General features: G+C 34.5%; 1 protein-coding gene across 5 annotated transcripts in view; it reads right to left on the minus strand.

The window, feature by feature from the left end:
- ABCA5 (ATP binding cassette subfamily A member 5) overlaps window positions 1-13,742 on the minus strand; it is a 64,237-nt gene that overhangs the window by 40,221 nt on the left and 10,274 nt on the right. For 4 of the 5 annotated variants that reach the window (XM_036836938.1, XM_036836936.1, XM_036836937.1 and 1 more), the window contains exons 2-9: window positions 12,711-12,830; window positions 11,430-11,634; window positions 9,476-9,637; window positions 7,699-7,787; window positions 5,934-6,163; window positions 3,903-4,044; window positions 2,381-2,569; window positions 803-950 (exon numbers count right to left, since the gene is read on the minus strand). In XM_036836938.1, coding sequence (XP_036692833.1) covers window positions 803-950; window positions 2,381-2,569; window positions 3,903-4,044; window positions 5,934-6,163; window positions 7,699-7,787; window positions 9,476-9,637; window positions 11,430-11,634; window positions 12,711-12,812 — 1,267 coding nt within the window. In that variant the 5' untranslated portion in view covers window positions 12,813-12,830. The remainder of the gene's footprint in view (window positions 1-802; window positions 951-2,380; window positions 2,570-3,902; window positions 4,045-5,933; window positions 6,164-7,698; window positions 7,788-9,475; window positions 9,638-11,429; window positions 11,635-12,710; window positions 12,831-13,742) is intronic. The other variant, XM_036836939.1, reaches the window with a different exon arrangement.

Genomic DNA, 13,742 nt, shown 5'->3' on the forward strand with positions numbered 1-13,742 from the left:
ACATATAACACGCCTCTCCTCGGTTCACCAGGCTGTGCCCAGCCGGCAAGGTGTCTGAGCAGGTGGCTAGCCTGACTAGAGGGAACGGCGAGGTTCTTAGACAGCCGCGAGGGGGGCAGCTAGAGGGAAGCTGCCACACGGTCTAGCCTAGCAGAGCCCACCGTGCCTTCCTGCAACGACAGAAACGTCCCCACCTGTGCCCCGCAGCGTGCTGACTAACAGCCAGGCGCGGCTACCGAGCCCTTGGCATGTGGCCTGCGCTACTGAGAAGGAACTGTTAGTTTATTTAGCTCTAAGTAATCCAAGTTTTAAAAGCCACACGCGTCTTTCCATATAAGACTGCAGGTCTAGCACACAGACAAAATGAATGAGGAACTCAGGGGAAAAAGGAAAGGGGGTGTTGGTTATTTAGTAATATTTTGAATCTGCACAAGTTTGCTATAGGTGCAGCATAAGGGATGCGGGGAATGGGAGGAGTTACCAGATTACTCCATGGTGTCGGACCTTATACGGTAAAATAACAAAACACTTTAGCCAAAAAGATGGACGTGGGGAAGGACTGAGTTAAGTTCAATTAGGGACTTAAGGCTTTCAAAGCAAACTGATCTCTTTTCACCCACAATCTCCTTACATTCACTAGCAGTGAATGCATAAGGTACAAAATATACTTATTTAAAATTAAATTAAAAGCTGTAACAGTGAAAACGACTTAGTTAGAAAAAAAATTTTTAATTAAGTTAACCTTATGTGGGCAAAGAAAACTAAATATCTTTACCGTAAAATCCAATAAGTACCTGCATACCTGGAATGACTTGATCAAGATAGACAGCCAGAAGGACATAGAATATGCTGTTAAGGGCCAGCATGATAATAGTAATAATTAGAGGATATGGCCCTTCAGTCAAATTGGAAAATAAAGCACCTTCATTAAAATCTTCTAAATGCATGACCTGAAAAACAGAAACACCAACTTTATTATATAAAAATGATAAAATATTTTATCATTTTATAAAATAGCTAACACTATTTAGAGTTTCTCATAATATCCAGAGTCAGTAAACTGGGCCTTTTAACAGATTAAACAGTCTACCAAATTAGTAACATGAATTTATAAAGAAAACAATAAACTTGACCAAACCATGAGTTTATTACAGCAACCCCTTTCAACCATGTTTTCAATGCTGTGCTTCTAAAACTAGTATACATCTATTCTTGGGGCATGTACAATAATTCTAATGCTATGATTATCAAATGAAATAAAAACTAATGCAAACAAAAGGGTTATGGTCCACAGAGAAGTCAGACAAATTAAGTATTAGAGGATAAACTTATGGTCAGCACCTTTCAACACTGAAAAGGGAGAAGGTACTATAATTAATTAACACAGCTATTAAATTATTCATAGTAGATATATGTGACAGAGCAGACGGAAAGCAATAGAGATGGAGGCCTCGTTTAGGTCTCAGCCCTGCCATTAAGTAAATAAACTTTAATTATGCTATTCTGGATTTCAGTCTCCTCATCTGTGAAATGAAGGTGAATTAAATGACATTCAAAGTCCCTCCCAAAACAAAAAACTATGAATCTATAATTCTCCCTTCCTAAGGAGACTCAGTGGACTCTCAAAACATGTAATAACAGCTCTTGGGTCTCAAATAATTAAAATTCATTTAACTCAATATTCATAAACAAGCAAAGTCTCACAAATCAGAAGTCTATCCAGCCAACATGAATAATCTCTTGTATTAAGTAATTACATTTTTTCTTTACCCATTAACCAATTTTGTGTTCTAATACATAAAGCAGCTTCTTATAAGAATTTTCCCCTTAGAACCTGGGTGCCCCATAAAGACTAATAAAAATCAAATTTATAAATCTAAATACTATTTAGGTAAAGATAATCTCATGAATGCTGGACCTATAAAATCCACAAGGTACTACTTTCACTACTACAGTCAAGAAAAATTTGTTCTGCTTCACACACAATTTTCTCCCAGGCGCACATGTGAGATAAATTTACAATAGGGAGCAATAAAACCAGGCCACAGAGCAATCTAGATTACCTGACGCATAAACCAATGACTTCTAACAAACTGAGTTACTGCAGTGAAACAGATTATTGAGATACACTAAAGTGAAAAGTGGAGAACTTATTTATAAACAGGTTATATAAATAAAAAAACTTTAAAAATGGAGAAAATATAAATGAAACTAATATAAAATGTACTCCAATATTCAAATATCATTCCTTTTTCACGTTGAAAATTTTAAATAATTTTTTTTGCAAACTAAGGGCAGTATTCATGGTAGTATAATATGCTGCATGGAAGTGGAGAGAAAAGAAAATATTTAGTGAAAGCAAGATATGTATATTACCTACCTGTGCAATACCAATCAAAAAAGTACACTGACAGAAGGGACTTAAAAGCCACACTAAAGATTTGGGAAAACTTTCCATGAGGACTATCAAAAGGCCAACAAATCCAAAAGCCACAGTAACTAAAAATTCAACTATTCCCACATGTTTTGATTTTTTAAAAAGAGGCGTCAGCATTAAAGCAAAAAATACCTGTAAGATATAAATATTAAGGTTAAAGCATTGTTCATATACACTGGTATGAAAACAAAATTAAATTTTCCTTGTGAAAGAACAAGTTATTTTCATTAGAAAATACATTCATTAAAATACAATTAATTTCTAAAGGCCATGGTGAGATATTTAAATTTCATACAAATAGTGCTCTACATTAAAAATTTAAACCGACAAATATTAAAAACTGCATTTTATCTATGTAATAGGCAAACATGATCACCTCAGCACTGTAGAAACCATAAATCACCGTGTGTTTCTGCAGTTAGATATGGACAAATATGATCAAAACTGTATGTCAACAAGGTTTTACACAGAGCCCATCTTTTCAACTTCACGTGTTGACAAGAAACAGAGCCAGTTAAAAACCAGGCAATTATACAGAGCAGCATATCAGTTATTTGTAAGTTATCATGTTAAAGAGCAGGAATGGGACTTCCCTGGTGGCACAGTGGTTAAGAATCCACCTGCCAATGCAGGGGACATGGGTTCGAGCCCTGGTCCAGGAAGTTCCCACATGCCACAGAACAGCTAAGCCCGTGCGCCACAACTACTGAGCCTGTGCTCCAGAGCCCACACACCACAGCTACTGAAGCCCGTACACCTAGAGCCCGTGCTCTGCAACAAGAGAAGCAACCACAATGAGAAGCCAGCGCACAGCAAGGAAGAGTAGCCCCCGCTCGCCGCAACTACAGAAAGCCCGCACACAGCAACGAAGACCCAATGCAGCCAAAAATAAATAAATAAATAAATGTTAAAAAAAAAGAGCAGGGGTGATAGTCAAAATATTTAACAACGGATACAGCATGGGCACATACGCCAATCAGAATGGAAACTGGGACCACTTAAAACAAAAGCTTGTCACGAACATCCAACATTCAACCAAACTACCGAATGGAAATCAACACTGTCAAAGAGCTACACTTACAAACATATATCTTCACACGACATCATCCTGTAACATAAATTAACTTGAAACAGTCAGGATCTCATAAAAACAAAGGAATAAAAAGTCTAGTACCAGACAATCTTAATGGTGTATAATAAGCACAATTAAATGAAGATAGTGAAAGACAGACACAGAGGAACTGTATGTGGAATACATCATATGAAAACAAGTTAAATTTAAACTTGAGAATATTCTGTAACTTTTCTAAAAATATGGAGGCACAATAATACAACTCATGTATCAGTAGCCTAGTAACAATCTTGTCTTTCATGGGAAATCGACTGTAAGTAAACCAAACAGCAAGACTTCATTAATCAAATATTTTGACAGTTCTTTATTCCCATTTCAAATGAAAGTACTTACAGATGATACGCCATACAGGAAAAAAAGTAGAAATATCACAAAGCAGCTACTTTGAGGGAATAAGGAAGAAGCTGTTGCAATGACTGCCATGAGAAGGGACATGAGAAAAATCAAACTTGTATACAGAAGGACCCAGGAGAGCCTGCAATGGGAACACAGATACATTTATGGCTAAAGACATAGGCTTTAACAATTAAACAAAAAAAAAACATTTGAAACAAAACTTCAGCTTTATTTTAGCCATTTTATTCTTAAAATTAAGCCAATCTCTTCATTTCTTTGTATGCTCATCTATTGAAAATTAAAGCTCTTATACGTAATTAAAAATACAGTATTGTTAAAGTTGTCGGTAAAAGTATCATCTGACACAGAGATAAAATGGTGACTATCTTTCCAAGAGTCAAAAAAAAAACTGTACAGATTTATATCAATTCATGATTAATTTAAATCTAAAACTCTCAAAAGTTCAACAATGCACAATACTTCTGATTTTCTTAAAATACGAAAGAGTTTAATGACTGACAATTTTCTTTATGGTACATGCGACAAACTGATGGCTTTTGGTACTTTAGACAGTAGAGGTTACCTTGCTAATCGACAACATAATTACTACAGGAACACAATGTGAGATCAGGAAGATCAACAATGGATTCACTACAGGACTCAAAATTTCTCCTCAAAATCAGAGCTCAGTGAAATCACCACAGTATTTAGTATTATTTCCATTTTTCAAGTTAGCAGATAATTTAATGTATGCTATCATAAAATCACCAAAATAGGGCTAAAAGATATCTGAACTACCAAAACTAAAACCATTATTTTACAGAGGCAAAACTGAGGCACTGAGAAACTGATTTGCCTACATTCTCCCAGCTACTGTTTCCTCACAAAATACTTTAATAACCAATGCATCTCAAAAGCCAATCACTAGTAAAAGGACAGGAGAAAAAAAAATGAGCAAAGATGCTATGTCATACAGAATGACCCCATTATGTAAAGTGTTTTAACTGTTGCATTGAGCTAAATGGAATAAAATGGTCTACAATAACAACTCACATGCAACAGTATTAACTTTCCCCCCCAGAATGAGGTCAAAATAATGTTGGTATTACATGGTGGAAAAAGTAAGAAAAATACACTTAGAATTATTTATAAAAATGCATGCCTCGGGCTTCCCTGGTGGCGCAGTGGTTGAGAGTCTGCTTGCCAATGCAGGCGACACGGGTTCGAGCCCTGGTCTGGGAGGATCCCACATGCCACGGAGCAGGTGGGCCCGTGAACCACAACTACTGAGCCTGCACGTCTGGAGCCTGTGCTCCGCAACAAGAGAGGCCGCAATAGTGAGAGGCCCGCGCATCGCGATGAAGAGTGGCCCCCGCTTGCCACAGCTAGAGAAAGCCCTCGCACGGAAACGAAGACCCAACACAGCCAAAAATAAATAAATAAACAAACTTAAAAAAAAATGCATGCCTCTATAAAATTATCATTGTATAAAAATGCTAATGTGCTCATTTGTGAACTTTTTTCATTTGTTTCTCTAGAAATTATTTGCATATTATCTTAAAAAATTCACAAAAATAACTTTTTCCAGGGGAAAGAAAGCCCATATACTACATACACAAACTTCTGTCATTTTGATTACATTTTAATAACATGTATATGCTATGATACCTGAGGAGGAGTGAAACAGGCAATTAATTTCTAACTTTCCAAAATCTCCTATTTTCTATACACTGAAATAGACACTGAAATACATGGAGCACGCCTCATCAGTTCAAACAAAATATGAAATAAAATTTAAGTATATAATATCCACATGAGCTTTCCAAAGCTCACCTCCCTTATGTTAAAACAAGCCAATCAATTGCTGAAGCATTTTGATTGGTCTCAAACTCCAAGACAAAGGCAATAACTGTGAGGAAACAGGATCAGACCTCATCAAGTCAGGTGAATAACGAAATTACAATTCTGAAGATTTGTATACTTATACGATTATTAATTACACTGAATAACAAAGTTTTAATAACACACCAAAAGGCAGTGTCATGCAGTCCCATTATCTTTAAAAACTCTTTTAACTTCTTCTCTTTTTCTGCTACGATATGAATTGCCAAAAAGTATCCGAAAGGTGAAAATGCTATAACTAGGTATATTAAAATTACTCCTCGGGGAAAGGTATCTATTTCCACAACAGCAGTTTCTCCCATAAGGACAGCCTTAGTTGGCTCCAGCTCCTTCCAAAAAGAAACATTGGTCTTCAACTGTAATTAGAAAATGTAAATACATTCAATTAATTTAGTTCTGATAGTAGCCCCTAAAATAATGTGACAGTTATACCCCCAAATTTAATCAATAACCTCGTACAAATACCATCCTCAAAAAGCTACACACCAGAAATAAAGTGATTGACCCCAGCATCACGATACGTATAGAAACCTGCTTTTACTCATTCTGGAAGCAAGTCATAAAGTTTGAAGTCTGAAGTTGGGAAGTATATAAATTTTTATTAAATAATTTGTCAAAGAAAATAAAACTGCACAATTATCATCTTTAGCTGACAACTATATGCATCTTAATAAAACCATGCATTTATAAAATTGAAGAATTAAGGAATGATTACTAGTACTATGAAAGAATGACTTTTTAAAATGTTCTTTTACATAGTAAGTCCTTCTATTGTTTTAAAATCTATATATGCAGCACGCATATAGACAGAATAATAAAACTAGTTATGCCATACGATATACTTCTACTTAACCTTCAAATGAATGGCTAAAATGAGATCTGCTCTACCTGTTCATCCAGTACGGTCTAGGTTGTGGACGGCTAAGGTCTTTGGCCAAAACACAAATAAGTACTTTAACACTGTCAGTGTGATATGCCCTATATTTCACTGTCATTACCTTAATCTTCTGTGTTACTGAATACTGCACCTACAATACATTTATACCATGTTGTGAAAGTTTATATGACAATTCTCTATATATCATCTCATATGGTTCTAACAACAACGCAGTCAAGTAAAGCATTATTTTTGTAGTCATTTTACTACATAGCAGTCTAACAACTAACAGAGACAGGTCTCCTATTCAAGGTCTCCTGTTCATTACTGCTAAAATGTGAAACACTGGATCAGGTCTAAGCATGTCTTTAGAACGTAAATGCAACATTTATACACAATCTTAGTGGCAGTACAGTATTAAAATACAGAACTGGGAGCCCAAAAGCGATAGTCTGAATTAGCTTTGCCACTAATTAACTGAGTTTTGGAAAGTCACTTATAACCTTCCTGTGCTTCAGGTGCACATATAAAATGCAGACAGTAACAGCACCCTTTAACATAGGGGTGTTAAAGATTAAATGGGTTGATCTTAGTACATAACTTAGAAATAATGTTTGGCAAACAAGTGATAAATGTTTGTTAAATAAGAAATAAAATCTACCACTGTGATTAAGATAAAGATACTCACCTTCTTTAAACTAAGTTATTCTTATTCAAGGGAAAAAGTCTGCAAATGTAGACCCTTCATAAATATTATTTACAGTCAACACAGATATGATAATACTGGTATACAGAATGCTGAATCACATGCTTAGAAACCATCAAATAAGGTGGGTTTCAAAAAAATTAAGTCAGAAAATATGACTTCTCCCTTATCTTTTTCCATAAAGGAGTTGTATTAAGTTATGTATTTTGTACATTTGACAGCAGTCAAATGAAATCCTGTGGTAAAGACTTAGGGGATGATTGGTAAAATACAGTTTGACTCTATTTTTCTTCCTTTTTCATATTTACCTGTATAATGGCAGCATCTATCGAGGCCTGTAAAACCGTGAACCCTGAGGACCAGTACTGAACAGCCTCACATGATTTTGAACAGCCAGCTATGGAGAAAAAAATGTGAGACATAAGATTCTGCAATATACAAGTGTCTTCTTTAAAGTCAGCACATATGGGGTTACCAAAGTAATATAATTAATCAATCTCTACAGGACCAAAGAAAATAAGCAATGGCCCTCCAAAGGCAAACAAAATCTATCACGTTCCTTATTGTTTACTTCAAATTTCTGAAATTAAAGAGTTACATGTGTTAGGACACTGAATCGTAAATGAATACAAATGGAAAGAAAGAAATTAATGGCAAACATAGTTATTTAAAATATGTTAATATAAATGTTTCAGACATTACATGAAATTTCTAAAAATCTTATATGTTCTGGTATAATGTTATAAGTAATAATCCTAGTTATTACTTTAAAATGTATATCTCAGAAATAACTAATTTTCTTGTCAACTGCATTATTATGAACTTTCATCAAATCTTTAACCGTGGTCATTTTTAAGTCTTTTGTCATTTACAGACAGTCCTGGGTGTACTCTGATGATTTTGCAAATATGTTCCTATAAAAGGGTTTCATCTTCAAGAAATTCATGGAAAAGACTCTGACAAGTACAGGTTTCTGGTAACTGACTGTACTGCTGAACTGAATGAATAAGCATTTTCAGAACTCTAATGAAAAACTGATGAACTCATAAAAGTGCTAACAAAAGATCAAGATGAAAAAAAAATTAATTACATGGGACTGAGTGAACTGATGAGGATGAGTATAATTTTTGTGACTTTCTGTCTGAATTTAAAAAAAAAAAAAAAATCCCACAAGGACTCAGAGGCAAAGAATATACAAATCAATTTTCACTGCAAAGTAAAGGAGCTGTTACAGTGGAGGATTACTGGACTGAATGTCAATATTATGACATAGTATGAGTGTGTTTCATGTTTGGTAATTGCAATCATTGTTGCTTTTGTTGTGGTCATCCATGTACAATGCTTGGTGTCAGTCTATTTATGTCTTGTAAAAATAAAATACAGTGTGTGTGTGTATAAAAAAAAAAAAAAAAAAAAAATTATAGCTATAGAAAAAAAAAAATAAAATAAAATAAAATAAAATAAATCAGTTTTCTGTTTTAAGGCAAGCCATTGTACAATGACTTATCAGCTTTAAAGACCTTCCAGATGCAAGGGCAAGTCCAGGTGAACAGCACAGAAAAAAAGAAAAATTCTATAAGGGCTTTGCAGAATCAAGTCACAAATACAGTACTTAACAGTGACTTTAACATTAGTCAATAAATGTTTGTGGTTGATAATTATCTTTTCAGAGGTTTAGGCATTGAAGGCTGTTTTCCATGTTTCCAACATAAAACTAATAAAGTTTAGGTGGAAGACCTTGAGATTTTAAAGGTGTGTGCCATACCACATATGAAAACAATTACATGGAGAAAAGAACAGACTTAGAATGTCATATAATTCAAGATAAAATTTTGTTTTGTTACTGTAAACAATATAAATGTATTAAAATTAAAGTGGATGTTACATAAATTATACTTCATATTATATATATAGAAGTAGATAGATAAATATACACATATTTTTATGCTACAGTTGACAGTCTTCTTATCTGAATAACTATTATTTAAAATGCCAATGGTGGACACCATCAAATTTTGCATATGAACTAAGAGCAGCAAAAATGGGAATTTAATTCATTTTCATTGATTATTTAGGGCCATTTACCTCTTGAATCCATATAAACAGAAGATACTGGAATCATATCAGGAAAAAAACGGAGTTCATAGGACATGAAGTCTTTGAAAACCACACCTACAAAGTTGCTGGACTTAGAAAGACTGGATGCTAGCAATTCTTTTTCACTTGTATATTCTTCGGTAATTATGACTATAAAATATTATAACAATTTAGTTAGCTCACAAATTTGAATAGTTTATTGTAATACAATACACCAAATTTAACATTATATTTGATGAATGTAATATTTTATAAGCACTTGTTTGATGCTCTAACTTCTTAGAAAATGAATACAGCTCTTCTAAAAAAAACCTAAATAATGAATATTAAAATAGTGCAATTTTACAGACACTATTCCTTAGCTGTCATTTGATTACATAAATTATGTATGTGTCATGTAACACATAAGTTATTAACATAATAAAATGGATCATATACTTTATATGCAATATATGTAGTTCACTTATCTATCTCAAAGTAAAACCATACAAATAACTCCTTGATAAATGAGTGGGTATTTTATTTTCAAATATTCCTTCTTATGAAGAAAATTCCATAATCCTTCCTCAGAAACTAAATATGTATTTTAGTAACTATGACACATTCTTCTTTGAATAAAAATTGCCATTTAAACCCAATACTGCTTCTTCCTTTCTTAGAAGATACATGAAAAAATGCTGTAATCATCATTCAGCTCTTTTCACATCAATAATCTTAATTTTTAAACATTTTCTTGAAGTTTTATTTACAAGCAAGCAGTCTTCACTACAGGAGGTTCAGAACATGTCATGAAATGGGAAAAAAACCGTAGGCTCAGTACTTAACTTTACTACTTATTAGCTGTGTGAGAACAGGTAAGCAATTTAACTCCCGGAACTTTAGTATCCTCACCCACAATACCTAGCTGATCCCAAGGGGCTGTTAAGACCAAATGTAGTTACAGACATGAAAATGCTTTGTAAATTATACAGTATTACTTAAATGTGAATTCTCATGATTTTCCAGACCTTGAAGGTGTACATGGAGCTCCAGGATTGATCTGAAGAAAGAGGGTGTTAATTCAACATCCTACCAGTTAAGTTACCATGTATGTATGTACAATCTCACGTTCAGAGTTCTGCCATTAAAAAGAGAGAACTTTAAAAAAAAAAATCTACATACATTTCTATTATTCTGGCATCTAAGTTAATACACACTGACTTGGATTTCTTTAGCGTATATACTTTTGTCCTACTCAGAATTACCAATGAATTTCATTCTCAACATTTCTGATGAGTTCTTCTTAGCTGACATGCTAAATTCTTATGGCTATCATGCTGCTTATGCTTAATATGATAAACCAACAAATATATTCTATACTAGTAAGATAAAAATATTAAATAGTAATACGCCAGAAAGAAATCACTGGGGAAAAAGCTATTTGGCTCATGGTTGTATAAACATCTTCTATTCAGTGACACATTATCCAATAATGTGTGACACACACTAGAAGTCAATTACAACTAACAATCCTATATGATGGAAGATAACAGGTTATTTTCTACAATTCAGCATTTCATTAAATCAATCATCCTGGCATCAGCATTACTGTCTTTACCATGTATTTCTAGTTTCTTAATAGTTACGTGAGTCAGAATCAAAATGAAATATTCCTTCAAATCTTTTATACTATACAAATATGTTTATTTTATAAATGGTCTATGAATTAAATATAAAATATTAAAACATAAAATATGCTTCCTATTACCAAGACTACAAATTAAAGTTTCACAAGAATCATAAGGCAGCAGAATTAAATGATGTTAGGATTTCTATAAAACTATGTTTTGGTGAAAGGACATATATCTAAATGTTAGGAATGGCATTTACTCAATAAAGCAAACAGCAAAATACTGAAGACGCTTTCTGTAAGAGACAGAATACACATGTAAGCTCACAATACCGTTAGGAAGGTGATCAGTAGAAACCTTCTGCATGACGTCTCTTGTAATATTAGTCACTGGTGTAAATCCAAGAATTAAGTTAGAGAGGATAGATTTGTCCATGGGGTTAAGTTCCATGTCAGGCACTTCTTCATATTTCTTATTTGGATGCATCATGCTAATTAATATTAACCAAAATAAAAAAAATAGTGGAAAAAGAATTTCCTATAATAAAGGAAACAAACAAAATGATTACAAAATATAACAGTGGCAGCAAAAATCATCAAGATTTCTATGAATATAACTAATACTAACAAAAAACATGAGGAACTTGGGTCTCCTTTCTTAAGTACAAAAACTAAAAGCAATTCTATCCTAAAAGAAATACTGTGCTGAACCTAACACAACAGCATATGAATTTTTCCTTTACATTCAATTTTACTAAAATATTTTAAAATTCGTCACCATAATACATTTGAATGACATAAAAGCTAACATTTAAACATCTTAGATTACTAATATAAAATATAATAATAAATTTACTCATACATGACTTTATTTAAAGTAACTTACCAAACATCTGTAATAGGGATCACCATAAAAATGTCTTTATTCAAGTCTGAATTAAAACTCATGCTTTAATTACAGCTAAGTTTCTACTACTAAAACTATACTCAATTGTATTCAATAATAGTCAACTTTAATAGGGATGAACTCTTTATTGTTTCATCTTGCTGTTTAATTGTTCTGCTGGCTTCGGGAGAAGATCAACAATACCATTCCATCCTTTAAAATCACTATTAACTGGTTAGCCAGAGTTCTTACTTTCTTCCACCTTTTAAAGTAATGTATGCTAAATAAATAAATAATAAAGTAATGTATGCTTGTGGGAACAAATATGTGACATAGTTTTAGTAATTATGGGCAGTTCAATCCAGAGTCCAAAAGATGGGCAGCCATAAGGAATAAACTGTGGAATAATGTTCCATGAAGTTATCTGCAGAATTTATTTTTCATTCCATGAAACGGGAAATGCATGCCTCAAGGTTCAAAATCAAGCACTGATATTAGAAATTAACTAAATTTAGACACCGTTATTAAAATTTTTGACATTCAGAAAACATGGGATAATTTAGGTATTTTTCTGAGGCCAACACAACAAGTTTTTACAAGCAAATTAAAGGGACCTAAGAATATAAAATTATAATAAAAAGGTATCCAGCAAAACAAATCATCTTTTAAAGATGGAACATATTAATGCAAAATAAACTGCAATAAGACATAATGGTCATATAACTTACCTGAACGCTACTTTTTTTAGTCCTGCATTTAACTAGGTAATTCTTCAGTAGGAGTGTTCTGGTCTGTCTCCAAACTCCAACTTCCCTAATTGCAGTAGCCATGTTTTCTGGATTAGTTTACTAAAGAAAGGAGATTGGAAAAAAAGAAATTGGAACCACACAGTCAAGTATATGCCATTTCTAATGTCAGAGACAGACAGATGTTTCAGCCCCAGGCTAGACAGTTAAGCATACCCCACACTGTCTCTCCTACCCGGACGGAACGCATGGAACAGCAATGTGAAGATTCTGAAAAGTAAACAGTAGCATGTGAAACAAGGGGGAACCGGAATTCCACTTTTTCTCTTCCAGTGTCCTCTAAACTGGACGCACTGGAAGCGGGCACTGGGACACACAGAAAGCTCCGGAGAAAGCTCTCTAGTTCTGGCTCGATAGGAAACGGAAGTCTTCTGCTCACGGAGAACGGGGAAACACCCAGTCTTTTATCCTTTTCTACATTCTCCTGTGCCCTTGTCCCCAAGCAACCCCGTTTACAGCAGTGTCAGACTGCAGTGATGAAAAGGTGAACCCAGCCAAACTCTCTCCTCTGAGTGGAGCTTCTTCCACAAGGGTCGGGGGACAAACCCCGCCGCTTTCCACTCTGTCGCCTTCCAGCCACGGGGCCCTGCATGCGGCACATGCAGTCGCCGAAGTGCGTGGCCCAGTGGGGCAGGAAAACCCTAGCTTGGCGGCTGGAAGATGGACAAGAGGAGCCACAGGGAATCCAAAAGCAGCAGGGAGAGCAAATGAAAAGAGGAGCTCAGGGGAGCAACGCAGTGAAGTTGTTTATGAGCTCCCGGACTAACCCCCACTCTGGGTAAACGTGGATCTAATCCTGCTCTGTGCACCAAACACTTGAGGAACTGAATTCACAGACGGACCACTGCCCAGATCCAGATGGGTCACTGGGCGGTACACACGGACAGATCCAATCTGCACTGCAAAGGCTTCCGAAAACTAAACCGAAATTAGAACCACAGTTCAGAGAATGTG

The sequence above is a fragment of the Balaenoptera musculus genome, chromosome 20 (genome assembly GCF_009873245.2).
Source record: "Balaenoptera musculus isolate JJ_BM4_2016_0621 chromosome 20, mBalMus1.pri.v3, whole genome shotgun sequence".
In the NCBI taxonomy this organism is placed as follows: Eukaryota; Metazoa; Chordata; class Mammalia; order Artiodactyla; family Balaenopteridae; genus Balaenoptera; species Balaenoptera musculus.